Source organism: Suricata suricatta, chromosome 16 (assembly GCF_006229205.1).
Source record: "Suricata suricatta isolate VVHF042 chromosome 16, meerkat_22Aug2017_6uvM2_HiC, whole genome shotgun sequence".
NCBI lineage: Eukaryota > Metazoa > Chordata > Mammalia > Carnivora > Herpestidae > Suricata > Suricata suricatta.
In genome coordinates this window covers 49,014,567-49,029,434 of record NC_043715.1, presented here as the reverse complement: position 1 = coordinate 49,029,434, position 14,868 = coordinate 49,014,567, and the positions used below count along the sequence as shown (strand labels likewise).

Sequence of the window (14,868 nt, the reverse complement as noted above, 5' to 3'; positions counted from 1 at the left end):
ATCAAAATAGAATTATTAAAGTACACAATATACCTAAAAGTAATTATGAAGTACTTAAATCATATAGAAGGTGATTAAAAGTCTCCCTCTTTCTCCTCTTCCCAAAAGTAACCACTAAGTATTAACACTTAGGTTTTCTTCCAGAAATACCTCTGAGTTCTCCTCTCCTTTGGTTCCTTTATAACTGCATTTGTTTTCTGACGTAATGTTTTACTGGTTGTATTATTTTGTCAATAGTGTCAACCATGGCAGCCTTCTTTACTCTAAAACTTTTTAAATCACCAATGTTCAGTTCTTGAACCTTTAAGAAAGAACTAGAGTTGTTTTTTTTTAAGTGGCTCTATGCCCAACCCTGGGATCTCACAACTCACAACCCTGGGATCAAGAATCAGATGCTGTACTCATTAGAGCCAGCCAGCTGCCGCAAGAACTAGATTTTTTTTTAACCTTTTTTATTTATTTTTGAGAGAGACGGGACTAGCAGGGGGAGGGTCAGAGAGAGAGGGAGACACAGAATCCGAAGACAGCTTCCAGACTCCTAGCTATCAGCACAGAGCCTGACACAGGGCTCAAACCCACAAACCGTGAAGTCATGACCTCTGCCAAAGTCGGACACTTAACTGACTGAGCCACCCAGGCGCCCTAGAATTGGGTTTTTTAAATTATTTAACTTTTTTTTTAAAGTAGGCTTCACAGCCCAGCACAGAGCCTGATGTGGGGCTTGAACTCATGACCCTGAGATCAAGACCTGAGCTGAGAACAAGAGTTGGACGCTTAACCAACTGAGCCACCCAGGCGCCCCTAACTACTGTTTTAAACTATCTGGAGTTTATTTTGATACAAGGAGTGAGGTAGAGATCCATTTTCCCCATAACTAAGCCTGCAAAGCAGAGTGTTCTATATGGTCACTTGTTGAGCAATCATCTGAGAGCTCTTCTTTATCCGCACGTAGAAATCTGTTGCAAACGTTTAAGGTGGTGTGGTAGTCTGTAGTGAACGTAGATTGCTTTGACCAGTCCCCCCGTAGATGGACATTTTATTTGTGTCCTTTTCTTTTTTTCTGAGTGTAAAGATTGCTACAGTGTGAGAGTCTTGAGTGTGTGTCCAAGTTAGAGAACCGATTGCTGCTAGTGGGATTAGTGAGACTAAAGGTTTGTACACGTAAAGCTATTTTTTGCCCATCAATTTTATTGTTCTGTTTCTTTAAACTTCTGATTTTGAAGTAGTTTTGCCTCTGCAGACAGATCGCAGGAATAGCACTGAGAATTCCCGCGCACCCTTGGCAAGGCGAGGACCGCACACTGCGTTCGGTTGTCGTGCCCCTTCCGTCTCCCTACTCAGTTCCTCAGCCTTCCTCCGCCTCGTGACCTTTACGTTGTTGTTGTTGTTATTTTATGTCATTTATTTTGAGAGAGACAGAGAGTAAGCGGGGGAGGGGCAGAGAGAAAGGGAGACACAGAACCGGAAGCAGGCTCCAGGCTCCGAGTGTCAGCCCAGAGCCGGATGTGGGGCTCGAACCCACGGACTGTGAGATCATGACCTGAGCCGAAGTCAGATGCTTAACTGACTAAGCCACCCAGGCATCCCCATGACCTTTCCACTGTTAAGAGTCCAGGACAGCTGTTTGGTAAAATGTCCCTCTGGGTTTGTCTGCTCTGCCTCCTGATTGGATTCAGGTTCTGCACTTCGGGCCGGAACACTGCAGAGGCGATGATGCCCTGGGCACCTCTGTGCGGGCTCAGGAGGCCATGATATCCATGTGTCCCACTCCTGGTGATGCCAACTCTGATTACTTGTTTGAAATGGTGTTGACCATATACTAGGTTTCTCTAGTATAAAGTGTACTTCTCCCGTTTGATTTTTTTTTTTTAATGTTTATTCATCTTTGAGAGAGAAACAGTGCAAGCAGGGAAGGGACAAAGAAAGGGAAACATAGTATTCGAAGCAGACTCCAGGCTCTGAGCTGACAGCACAGAGGCCAACACAGGGCTCAAACCTACAAACCATGAAATCATGACCTGAGCTGAAGTTGGAAGTTCAGCCGACTGAGCCATGCAGGCGCCCCAAATTCCAAGCAGGCTTCACGCTGTCAGTGTGGAGCCCAGCGCAGGGCTTGAACTCGCAAACCGTGAGATCATGACCTGAGCTGAAACCAAGGGTCAGATATTTAACCGACTGAGCTACCTGAGCACCGCTTTTCCCCTTTGTAAATACTAAGTTGAGGGCGGTACTTGTGTTGTGTTCAGTGCCTGTTCCCCTTCAAATTTTGACCCAGTGGCTTTCACATCTGTTGATGACTGTTGCCTGCATCTGGTCTTGCTAGAATGCTTAGGGGAAGGCTTCCTTCTGCACTTACTCGTTGGCATTCTGTAAGGAAGAGCTTTCTTCACCTTCCTCTATTATCAGTTGGACTTGTGGATTCTTCTCTGGGTTGTAACCCATTACTGTTGTTACTCATAATGCCTCATATTTAGCCAATGAGAGCCTTTGAGCTGGCTCCGGTGACCCTCTGGTGTGTCCCATAAGGTTTTTTTGAGCATTTTTTACTTTTTGGCATAACAGAATGTTCTAGACTTTACTTACCCCAGCTTTGGAATCATCCTTTTCTCTAAGGAGTTCTGGATTCTTTTAAGTAGGGAGTAGTTTTGGAAACTAAGATCGGAGCACTGGGTGTACCCATTGCTTCTGGGTGCATGGAAATTCTTCATAGCCACTGCCAGACTGTTTTCTAGAACAGTTGTGCACTTGGTACACAGTCCCAGCAGCGTGCGAATGCCGGTCACTATACTCCTACAGCCCTCAATGTTCTAGAAACCGCCTGGGCATAAACGGTATCCTGGGTCTGGATTTGCCTTCTTGCACATGTTGGAGTCAGGCTGGAGTCCCTTGACATTTCTCAGCCATTCATTAGCCATTTGCAGGTCTGTGAGGTGCCTGATCTGTTTGACATTTTGTAACTGAATTGTATATACCCTTGCCCTCCATTAATGCAGACCATCAGCTTTTCCTTAACGTGTTGCAAACTTTCTTAAAAGGCTCAGTCAGTAGAGCACAGCCATGCTTGACCGGGGAAGGGAGGGGTGTGAGTTCAAGTCCAAGTGGGCGTGGAACCTACTTAAAAAAAATTTTATATAACATGGCATCCTATTTTTGTCATAATCTACTTAAATCATCACCCTGCTAAACATTCCAGCTTTTCTGCCTCTATAAGCACAGCTTCCAGGAACAAGTTTGTGTGTGAGGCTTTTTCTCTGAGCCTCAAAGTCCTAGCTTTGGCCCTTGAGCTGGAATCCCCGTACTCAGAGGGGCCAGTCCGTTCCTGGTGGAAGCTCTGTGCCATTTGTCATTGGTCAGTGGCGAAGTGAATTCTCTGTACGTTCACCTTGTTCTAGCTGTGACTTACGTGCTTAGGGTCGACACCTGAAAGTAGGTTTGCTGGGTCACAAAGGTGTGCATGTGGCGAATTTTGGCCTTCAGTCAAGTTGCCCTTCCAAAAGGCCGTACCCGTTTACATTTCCACAGTCCACACCCCTCTTAACAACTGTCACTACCAGGCTTTTTATGTATTTTTTTTTTGTCAGTCACATAGGCAAAAGGGATATCTCATTAGGTGGCTTTTACATTTTCTTGATTCTTGGTGAGATTGAGCAATATATCAAAGATAGAGGTTTTTTGGTGTTTTTTTTAAATTTTGTTTTTTAATGTTTATTTTTGAGAGAGAGAGAAAGCACGAGCTGGGGAGGGGCAGAGAGACACAGAGACCCAGAATCCGAAGCAGGCTCCAGGCTCTGAGCAGTCAGTCGGCACAGAGCCTGAAGTGGGGCTCGAACTTACAGACCTCGAGATCATGACCTGAGCTGAAGTTGGACGCCCCGCCCGCCGAGCCACCCAGGCATCCCCAAAGATAGAGGTTTTTAAACAAGCTCGGTGAAATTATTAGTTAACCTTTTCATCCTCATGGAGTTTAGTGTGATTGGCTAGGCTGGTGTGGCTTATTCCCATTTCCCAGATGAGGAGAATGAGGCCTAAAGAGAGGCAGGTCGTTCTGCAGGGTCATATGGTGCTTTGATGTTTGCTGTTTGCCGAGGCCACCTGGAGGCAGGGACTCCCGGGGCCCCGTGACAGGAGGGAGGGCCCAGTGCCGCTCTGGCACCAGTGGCTCCTCCCCTTCCCTCTCTCAGAGCCCAACCTGGGGGAAGACGACGAGGACAAAGACTTGGAGCCGGGCCCGTCGGGGACCTCGAAGGCCTCAGCCCAGGTCTCCGGCCAGTCGGACACTGACATCACAGCCGAGTTCCTGCAGCCTCTCCTGACCCCTGACAACGTGGCCAATCTGGTGAGGATGGGCGGGGGCCGTTTCCCAGGGGGTGGGGAGGGCGGCTTTCTAGTCTTTGCCTATGCTTCCGCTCCGCGCTGCCCCCTCTCCCAGACACCTCCCTTCTCCTGGTTGGGAAGCTGTGATCCCTGGGCCCTGTCAACCGTGGGTGGGCCTTTGCTCCTTTAGGAGGTCCCGTGTCACCACCCCCAGCCGTCCCTCTTTGGGTAGTCTGAGTCCCCGTCCCGACCCATCCCCTCTCGCTCTCTCCTCTGAACGGAGGGCGTATTAACTGGGGAGCGAACCCCATGACGTGTTTGCTGAGTGGTGTGGGATTGGCGTTGGTGGGGCGGGATGGCCAGCGTTTTCCTTAGACTCTGTAAGATACCCTGCTCTACGCTCAAAGAACTGCTGGGCTGAGTTGGCGGCAGGGGTGCGTGTCTCCCCGCACTCCTCAGGAGGCAGCAGCACTGAGACCTTTCCGCCAGGTGCTCCTGGACACCGTCTCTTCCCCTGCAGCCCGCCTCAGCCTTCCCTGCTCTCTGCCCAGAAGCTCCAGGGGCCTTAGTTGTTGGGGGCATGGAGTGGGATTTTCCTCACCAGGGTAGCAAGGAGTTCTCCGTCGCACTCAGCTCTCTCTGGCGGGCTCCCGGCCTGGAGACGCGTCTCCCTCATGCGTCGTTCTCCCCTCACGTTCCACAGACCCCACAGACCCGAGATATCAGAACTAAACTTGCGGAATGTCTCCCTGTGTCCCTCTCCAGGCCACGGTCCCCTCTGCGTTCTTGGCACACGGCCTCCCGGTTCCCAACCCACAAACCTGGGAGTTAAGCTCTTTGCCTTTCCTCCAGTCCTTCTCTCTTTTCTCCATCACCTCCCCCACCCCACCCCTGCCTGCTCCCTGGCTCTGGCTTCCACTCTCCCTGCGGCAGCCAGAGGCATCTTCCTGAAGTATGGGGCCCGCCCCTCCCCTGGCTCCCCCGCTCTAACACCTGCCATGGCTCCCCATTTCCTTCCAGATGAGATGTGAAGGCAGCTTGCCTTAGGCCCTGCCTGATTACACTTCCATTAAGTACCTTGTCTGTCCTCTTCACATCCTGGGAAATTGTCCTTTTGAAATTTATTGGCTGAAAGCTCTTCACAAGAGCCTTTTACTTTCGTAATACCTGCCGTTTGTCAGGAACGTGCAGCGTTTTGGTCCCTAATACGGTCTTCTTGCTCTTCGTTGTCGCTGTTCAGTCTTGCCATCAGTTTGCTTCTTTTGGTCATTTCAAAGAGCTGGCTCTGAAGTTTGTTGATACTCTTGTGTAACCTTCTCTGTCTTATTGCTATTGTCTTTATTTCTTTCCTGCTGCTTCCTTTTTTTTTTTTTTAACCCCCCAGAGTTTTAAGTTACGGGCTTGGCTTAGAAGTTTTCTGCCAGCTTTTCCCCCCGTAAGCATTTAAGGATCAGACTTTCCATTAAAAGTAACATTTTAGCTGCATCCCACATGTTTTGATTTGTAGTTATTCCAGTATCTCTGTTCTACTTATTTTGTTATTTCGGGTACATATTTAAACCTCTAAGCATCTAGGGAGTTGCACATTACCTGTTGTTACCAGCTCCTGACCAAAATGGATGAGCTTTCTTTAGGATCCGGATTTTTTTTAACCTATTTTTTCAGATGTTTGTTTATCTTTGAGAGAGGGAAAGGGAAAGAGAGAGAGAGATCATGTGTGTGCACAGGTGACAGGCAGAGAGAAAGAGAGACAGCGAATTCCAAGCAGGCTCTATGCTCTCAGCGGAAAGCCCGATATGGGGCTCAAACTCACGTACCATGAGATCATGACCTGAGCTGAAATCTAGAGTCAGATGCTAGATCGACTGAGCCACCCAGGTGCCCCAGTGGATTTTCTTAAAGTCAATTTCTGGTTCATATAACATTCTTCACAAAACTTCCCGTCTCTGGGCAGGATTCTGCTGTTCCTACACCTGGAATACGCACCCCCTCCCACCACGAGATGCCCCTCTATGCCAGTCTGAAACGTGCCCTCCCCTCAGGTCTCAGCCCAGGTGCTGCTTCCCCAGGGAGCCAAAGCCCCCCCCCCCCCCCCCCCCCCCCGATGGGTCCCATGGCGCCCACTACTTCCCTCGTGCGTGCACCACACTGCATCGGTGCTCGTTTTCTCTCTGACTTCCCCAGAAGTCTGAACCCCCCGAGAGCAGGCCCAGGACTGTTGTAGTCACTGTCCTTTGCCTAGCCTTGGCCTGGGCGTGGAACAGATGCTTGTTGAGTCCGTGAGTAAGGAAGGGCCCCTCTCCCTGGACACCCTGCAGGTCCTCATCAGCATGGTGTACCTGCCCGAGACCATGCCCGCCTCCTTCCAAGCCATCTACACCCCTGTGGAGTCAGCAGGCACCGAAGCCCAGATCAAGCACTTGGCCCGGCTCATGGCCACACAGATGACGGCAGCGGGACTGGGGCCAGGTGAGTGTCCTGTGGGGCTGACCTGGACTGGGGCAGCACTGGGGCAGCTGGCTTCTCCTTACTGGAGCGGCACCTCCTCCTGGTGATACGAGTGAAACGCACAGGAGGTGTCAGGTGTGGGTAGTTACAAGCCTCGTAGGACGCTGAGCGCTTGATATTTCCAGGCCCTGGGCTCTGACTCCAGCAGACCTGGGTGTGAGGTCTGCGCTGAGCCGGACTGCCTCAGCCACTTAATAGCTGTGTCACGTTGATCATGTTACTTAACCTCTCAGACTCAGGTGCTTTCCTACGTTAATAGTTCTAGTGAGCTATCAGTTATGTACCGAGGGACACAGCTCGGAACTGAACATCTTTATGAATTTTCATGAAGTGAGCACACCAGTGTAGTCACCATCCAGAGAGGGATATAGACCATTCCCACCACTCCAGAACATTCCTTCTTGCGGCCACCAGTCAGCACTCACGGCATCCCACTTCCTGAGATCTTACTTTTCTGATTCCTGTCTCCATAGATTAATTTTTCTTAGTCCTGAATTTCACACAAAATGAGATCATAGAGGGGGTGGCTCCTGCCCGACACGAGGTGCTGAGAGCCGCGTCCCTGTTGTCGGGGGCCCCAGCTGTTCATCTGGTTTTGCGAGGTAGAATTCGCTTCCATGGCTAGGCTGTCTGATGATAGGCCTGTGTTCCGTGTCTGGTTTCTAACAGCTGTGAATGAAGCTGTACGGATGTTTGTGTGTAAGTGGTTTTGGTCGGTTGTTTGGGCTGTGGAGTGGGGGTTGGAGCTGTGTGTGTGTGTGTGTGTGTGTGTGTGTGTGTGTGCGTGTGTGCGCGCGCGTGTGTGTGCGTGTGCGCGCATGCGCGTAGTTGGTGTGTGTAAGTGTTGTGGCATCCGCACACTCTCACTTTCCCGGAGCGTATGTACCAAGGAGAGGAATTGTCGGGTCGTAGGTTAGGGTGTGTCCGGAGCTACTAGAACCCACCCACCAGTGCCCAACAGTGCCTGTGCTGTTCGAAACGCTCACCAGCAGTGAATGGCATTTCTAGTTTGAGCCTTGCTTGTACTGCCAAATGGGGATGGAAAGAGTGCCTGTTCCAGAATGGTGTTCTGCAGATTGAAATGGGTTTTGTGTATGCAAGGCTTAAAATAGAGCCCAGCACACAGGAGGCCCTCGGGTGGGAGCAGGTGACGTTCCTGGATCCCATTTGTTTACCTCCTTCCCAGGCGTGGAGCAGACGAAACAGTGCAAGGAGGAGCCCAAGGAGGAGAAGGTGGTGAAGCCAGAGAGTGTCCTGATTAAGCGGCGCCTGTCGGCACAGGGCCAGGCCATCTCAGTGGTGGGCTCCCTGAGCTCCATGTCTGCTCTGGAGGAGGAGGCGCCCCAGGCCAAGCGGAGGCCGGAGCCCATCATCCCTGTCACGCAGCCCCGGTGAGTTCCCTGGCAGGTGCAGGTGCGGGACTGGGGGCCTGGCTCTTGGTGCCTACATGCACGTGTGTGCACACGCACATGTTAGAGGCAGAGACAGAGAAACTGGTGGGGCTGGACGAGGGGCTGTCTGATTCCAGAGTCCTTGCCATAGCCCCCAGGCCTTAACTGTCGTTTTATTTTACGTGAAAATGCTCTTTACTTAGGCCTGAAGTTGAGATGATAGTCTCTCTCTCTAAGGATCAAGGGAGAATTAAGTAGGTTCAGAGTGAGGGTTTGATAATTAAATTAGGTAACTCTGGAGGTTGGAAGGGAATGTGATAGAAAGTATTTAGCCTGATTCCAGCAGGTAGTAAGTGCTTCTGGTTGCTGTCCTCCTCCTGCTCATCGTGATCCCCCTTATAGACCACCAAATCCAGCCAGGCCCTGCCCGTTCCCAGCCATGGTTTGCTTCCTGGGCCACGCCCGGTCTGTGCTCCGAGCTCTGCCTTCCCCTCGCTCGTCCTGCAGTCACCCCTGCCCCTCGAGCAGCCAGGCAGCTCCTCATCTGCGAGCAGCAGGTCCTGCGGGAAGGCCTCAGCGCCTCATTCAGCTCTACACTCCCACCTTGCCTCCTCCTAAAAGCATTCCCTTTATGCACTTTACAGAGACAAAACGGCACCCTCTTCTTCCCTGTACCTGCCATGGCTGAGTCATAGGAGAGTTGGGGGGGGGGGGGGGCGCTTGGAAGGGGACAGTGGTCTCCATCTGGCCCCTGGTGGGCCTGTGCTCCAGAAAGGATGTTTTGAGTCCCCATGTCCCTGTCTCTACTCCCCCATGCAGGCTGGCGGGTGCTGGCGGGCGCAAGAAAATCTTCCGTCTGAGTGATGTGCTGAAGCCCCTGACTGATGCCCAGGTTGAGGCTATGAAGCTGGGCGCCGTGAAGCGGATCCTCCGGGCGGAGAAGGCCGTGGCCTGCAGCGGGGCGGCCCAGGTGCGCCCGCTCCCCCCAGCCCCCAGCCCCGCCCTCCCTGCCTTCCCCCCACCAGCCTGCCTCAGATCCCGGGAAAGACCTGGCCTTAGGCCCGAACCTCCCTGACTCTGGGTCCCACCTGTGCCGCCCGCCAGCCATCCGTGCCTCACTTCTGTCCCCCTTCTTAAGATGGAGGTGGCGGCGACAGTGAGGAGGAAGAAACGCGTGCACACGCACAGCTCTGGCCCAGCAGAGGGCTGGCTGCACTGGAGAGCCCTGCAAGTGAGGGACCACTGTGTTCTTTCTTCCTGGTGGTCAATGGTGTTCTTGTTCTTACCTAGACTCAGACACACCTGCTCTAAGTCCTGATTCTGCCACTTGCTGGCATTGTAACCTCAGCCAAGCGACTTTTTCCCATTTCTTTAAATTTAATTTTAAATAATCAAGAAGCATATAAGAGCACTCTCTCTGTTAAAAAAAAAAAAAAAAGACTTCCAGGCCATAAATGTGCCATGTCTGTCTTCCTGGGCTCCCACCTGCCTCCGATCTCCCCTCCTCAGAGGCGACCAGCACAAATTACTACCCTTACAGACTCAGTTTTATCCTGTGATGATTGATCCCCGCCCCCCCCTTGTTTTTCCTCCCACACAAATGAGGTCTGGGGGGTAGGAGGTTCTTCAGCTGGCCTTCTTCACTAGCCCTGGGTACCCACCGGGCGTCCCTGAGCAGGAAGGGTCACCAGACCCGATCACAAGGTGCCTGGGATCACCCAGCCCCGCGCCAACACGTACACCCGCTCTCCTGTCAGGTGCGCATAAAGATCCTGGCCAGCCTGGTGACGCAGTTTGACTCGGGCCTGAAGGCCGAGGTCTTGTCCTTCATCCTGGAGGACGTGCGGGCCCGCCTGGACTTGGCCTTCGCCTGGCTCTACCAGGAGTACAACGCCTACCTGGCGGCCGGTGCCGCGGGCGCCCTGGACAAGTATGAGGACTGTCTCATCCGCCTGCTCTCCGGCCTGCAGGAGAAGCCCGACCAGAAGGACGGGTGAGGGCCGGCCCCGCGCCGCCTGCGTCCCGCCCTTTCTGGTTGCTGATCACCTCCCTCTTCACCCACCACCCAAGTCCGCGTGCCCGTCTCAGACCGCCTCGTCTCCCGCTCTCTGGAGGCACGTGCGAGGCAGACGCGGTGTGGGCTCTGGGGCGCGCTCCCCGGGCTCGTGCCCGGCTCTGCTGCTTGCCCTCTGAGTGGTGGGCGCCGCTCACCCCCTGAGCCCCCGTTTTTATACCCAACCGCGCCTGCCTCGTGGGCTTGTCTCGGAGGTTGTCCTCTCTCCAGCCCCGACTCTCGCCTGAGTCGCTTCTGTAGCGTCCTCCTCATCCTCGACCTCCTGCCTCTCTGTCCATTCCCCACACAGCAGCCTGGGTGACATTTCATAACGTAGATGCACTCTTGTCACTTATCCACTAAAAACCCTCCGTGATTCTCTGTTGCTCTTGGGATAAAATGCAGCCTTTTTTCTATGCCTTATGAGACCTACGTAATCCAGTTCCTACCAACCTCTTTACCTATTTTTTCTGCCCCCCTGCTCCTCCCTGCCCCCAAACCGTAGCTGCACTGGCCTTCTGTTTCTGAAGTTCAGGGCTTAGCAGTTCCTGCTGCTGTAACTGGAATGCTCTCACCCCAACTCTCTGCATGGCTGGCTCCTTCTCACTCCCCCCAGTGTCAAATCAGGGTCGCCTCAAGGCAGCCACTTTGGGCCACCAATCTGAAAGGCAGTACCCATCCCTACTCCCCATCATTCCTTCCATTACTGTAGTAAATGAGTAACGTTAGGAATCCTCGTTTGGCAGAAGAGAGAAGCTGAGTTCCAGAGAGGTAAGTCACCTAGCTGGCAGCACTTGAATCCTGCTCCGTTTGCCTCCAGAGCTCTGTAACCAGGGGGCTGAGCAAGCCGTATGTGAGGGGAAGCCCTGCCCGCTCAGCTCCAGCAGGACTGGGAAGTGTCGTTGCAGCCCCTCCCCCCCTTCCTCTCTGGCAGGATCTTCACTAAGGTTGTGCTAGAGGCACCGCTGATCACTGAGAGCGCCCTGGAGGTGATTCGCAAGTACTGTGAGGATGAGGTGAGGCCTGATGGCCCCCAGCCCCTGGCACCTAGGTAGATGCATGCAGGAGCCCTGGGGTGGTGGGGACAGGGGCCTGGAGAGAGGAGGCACACAGCCTAGACCTGGTGGCAGGGGAGTCTGAGGGACCAGGTCCTTTTCCGCCCAGTGTTAGATCTGAGGGAGGCAAGGGAGAAATCCCCCAGCACCCCGCAGCTGGGCCGAGCTCCGCTGACCCTCCCTCCTGCCGCAGAGCCGCACTTACCTGGGCATGTCCACTCTTCGAGACCTGATCTTCAAGCGCCCGTCCCGCCAGTTCCAGTATCTGCATGTTCTGCTAGACCTCAGCTCCCACGAGAAGGACAAGGTGATCCTGCCACCCTGAGCTGGGCTACACTCAGCCCTCCCTGTGTCCTGAGGAGCTGGCCTGGCCCCTTCCATATTCCCCCTGAAAGTCCTGTCTGGGCCTGACGCCCTCCCTGCGGTAGTGTGTTCCTGGTGGTTAGTTTTTCATTTATGGTGGCACGAAGCTGCTTAGATAATACACACGTGTATTCACACTCCTCCTCCCAGGAAGGGTCCCATTCTCCCTCTTAGCGCCACCGTGTTGGGGAGCCCCTTTTAATGCCTGCTGCCGTGCTGGGACCCAGTGGGGGGTGCTGCCAGGAGAGGAGCCGCGAGGCCCGTCAGCACCCATCAAGGACATAGCTCACGGAGCTGAGTGGCATTAGAGTGGCATTAGAGCAGCACGCGCAGCTGTGGGCACCCTGGGGCGGGGCCTGGACTGCCTGATGCGGGGACAGGCAGGGGCGGGGGCTAAGGCTTCTGGAGGAGGGAGCAGGTGAGCCAGGACCTGAAATCCAAGCAGATGGGTGTAACAACAGACGAAACCAGGTGTGTGCCTGCGTGTGATCGAGAAAGCTCTTGACTCGTCCCTGCTCCGTCTAGTGTTTTGCCAGTTCCCTTCCTGGTGTTGTGTCCATTCATTGAGCAGACCCTCACCGTAGACTCCGGCTCGGCCCTTCAGTGCTGCTGGGGACAGAGCAGTGCCCAAGAACAGTCCTTGTTCTCGGGGCTCCCTGCAGGCAATGTCTGAGTAAAGTGGGATAGAGTCAGTGATGGGCTTTCTGGGCAGCAGGAACCTTTTGTGCCAAATCTCAAAGGGAGAACGCTGTCACTTTTGAGGAACTGAGGAAAGCTCATTCTGGTTGAAATGTAGCCAGCAAGGCAAGAAATGGTAAGAGAGAGGGCTGGGCAGGTAGATGGGGAGGTGATGCCGGGCCCTGACCTGGGCCAGGAAACCTCTCTCCCACGCCAGTGAGCAGCCTGAGGCACAGGTAGCTCAGGGAGTTTAGGCCTTTCTCAGTCTTGGGCTTGTTTTCCTACCAGTAATGCCAGGCTCAGTACAGCGGTCTCCCCCTTCCACCGTCTTGCCCCCACTCTCTCCTCAGGTGCGTTCCCAGGCCCTGCTGTTCATCAAGCGCATGTACGAGAAGGAGCAGCTGCGAGAGTATGTGGAGAAATTTGCCCTCAACTACCTGCAGCTCCTGGTCCACCCCAACCCGCCGTCGGTGCTGTTTGGAGCCGACAAAGATACAGGTTTGCTGCGGCTTCGTCAGAGGCTTGTTGAGCCCTTGCTGAGCTGCAGGCTCCAGGCTGGGCCCTGGGAACAGAGCCGGGTGGGGACTGAGCGCTGTTCAGCCTACGAGGGAAGACAGCCAGGCAGTAAGAACCAGAACCAGCAGGCCTGGGGGCTGCTGCGGGGCGGCTGACCCCAGCCAGGGTCGGGGAGAGCGGCCTAGAGCAGGGGATGGTTGGGCCGAGAGCCAGAGGACAAGGAGCTGGCCTGGGTTGGCGCTCTGGGAAAGGCCGGGCAGGCCGTCACAGGCCTGTTCCTCCAGCAGAGCCCCGGCTGCCCCGGAATTACAGATGGGGAGGCCCAGGCCCCTGGACCATTAAACTGGAAGATGCAGGGGCACCTGGGGGTCAGTCAGTGGAGCATGAGACTCTTGATCTAGGAGTCATGAGTTTAAGCCCCATGGAGGGTATAGAGCTTACTTAAAATGAAATTTTTTTAAGTTTATTTTTTTTAAGAGAGAGAGAGCACGCACAAGAATGAGAGGGACGGGGGCAGAGAGAGGGAGAGAGAATCCCAAGTAGGCCCTGTGCAATTAGCGCAGAGCCCGATGTGGGACTCAGTCTCATGAGCCATGAGATCATGATCTGAGCGGAAACCAAGAGTCAGATGCTTAACCAACTGAGCCATCCAGGCGCTGGTACTTAGAGTAAATTAAAAAAAAATAACTGTAAGGTTCAGGTTGTGACAGGAAGCACAGGGCCTTCTGGGAGAATAGGGACCCCGGCACAGCCCAGGTGCCCTGAGGACTTCTTAGGCGAGACGCTGCTGCTTGAGGGTGAGGTACGGAGAGAGGAGTTGGACAGCAGTGTTGCACACAGTGCAGTGATGTGTGCCAAGTGACTTGTGGGGGCTCTGAGGGGCTGTCAGAAGTAGGATGTGGCCAGAGCACAGGGGCAGGGCTACCCCATAGGGCCTCTGGCAAGTAGAGCAAGGTGGGGCGCTAGGGACTTGTCCTGGGAGTGCTACGCAGGAGAGGGCCGGGGACTAGGATGGGGACTTCATTTGGGAAAGATCCCTCTGGCTCTTCAGTGGATTGACGGTCAGAGACAAGGAAGACAAGGGACTTCCGGTGCAGAGGTCTCTCAGGGGAGCAGTCCTGGTCCCACCCCATTTCCCCGATGATTGGCCTCCTGCCCTAGAACAATTGCTTCCCAGGCCCGCCTCCCTTCTGTGCCCACCATCCCAAGAAGAGACAGACAGGGTGGGAGGTGGCTGGGAGGAGAGCGGTCCCTGATCCCCACCCCTGCCCTACCAGAGGTGGCAGCGCCCTGGACCGAGGAGACAGTAAAGCAGTGTCTGTACCTCTACCTGGCTCTCCTGCCTCAGAACCACAAGCTGATCCACGAGCTGGCGGCCGTGTACACCGAGGCCATCGCTGACATCAAGCGGACGGTGCTGAGGGTCATCGAGCAGCCGGTGAGGCCCCTGAGCCCACCAGGCTCTGCCCATGCCCAGCCCTTCCCCTGCTATCTCCTCCTCGGCATGTGCTGGGCACTAGCGCTCCCCACCCCAGGCTGAGCGGCTCCGGAGCGTGGGGGTGGCCCCTGGGGCCACAGCTGCCAGTGAAGGGACAGCAGGGCGGCCCTGTAGTTCCCGGCCTGGAGTTTCACAGATCCGGATTCACACTCTGCCTCTCACTTTCCCATTCTGCCAACTGACACCTCTTCAGGAAAGATAGCAAGGGTAACTCTGTCCCCCAAGCTAGCCGCGCAGGGGTCCCGTGACCTCACGCACGCAGACATCTGGGTCACTGTTCCCCTTTACGAGCTGGCCCTCCCCTCCCCTGCCCTGCCAGGCCCGCCGCAGTCCTCCATTGTCATTACACAGGGCCTCCTGCTCCGCTCTTCCGAGCGAGCCAGCCGTGAGACCACCCCTGGGAGAAGCAGTTCAGGGTGTCTGCCCTTCCGATTTGCAGCTGGATTTGAAACCACTTTTTTGTGTATATCTGTCCCTGATGGTTTTTTTTAT

At 54.3% G+C, this 14,868-nt stretch overlaps 1 protein-coding gene across 5 annotated transcripts in view; it reads left to right on the top strand.

Annotated features, from left to right (window-relative positions):
* Positions 1–14,868, top strand: part of SYMPK (symplekin) — a 35,935-nt gene that overhangs the window by 11,956 nt on the left and 9,111 nt on the right. For all 5 annotated transcript variants that reach the window (XM_029924839.1, XM_029924838.1, XM_029924837.1 and 2 more), the window contains 9 exons: positions 4,182–4,336; positions 6,633–6,783; positions 8,009–8,213; positions 9,033–9,183; positions 9,971–10,206; positions 11,201–11,282; positions 11,515–11,628; positions 12,713–12,860; positions 14,156–14,316. In XM_029924839.1, coding sequence (XP_029780699.1) covers positions 4,182–4,336; positions 6,633–6,783; positions 8,009–8,213; positions 9,033–9,183; positions 9,971–10,206; positions 11,201–11,282; positions 11,515–11,628; positions 12,713–12,860; positions 14,156–14,316 — 1,403 coding nt within the window. The remainder of the gene's footprint in view (positions 1–4,181; positions 4,337–6,632; positions 6,784–8,008; positions 8,214–9,032; positions 9,184–9,970; positions 10,207–11,200; positions 11,283–11,514; positions 11,629–12,712; positions 12,861–14,155; positions 14,317–14,868) is intronic.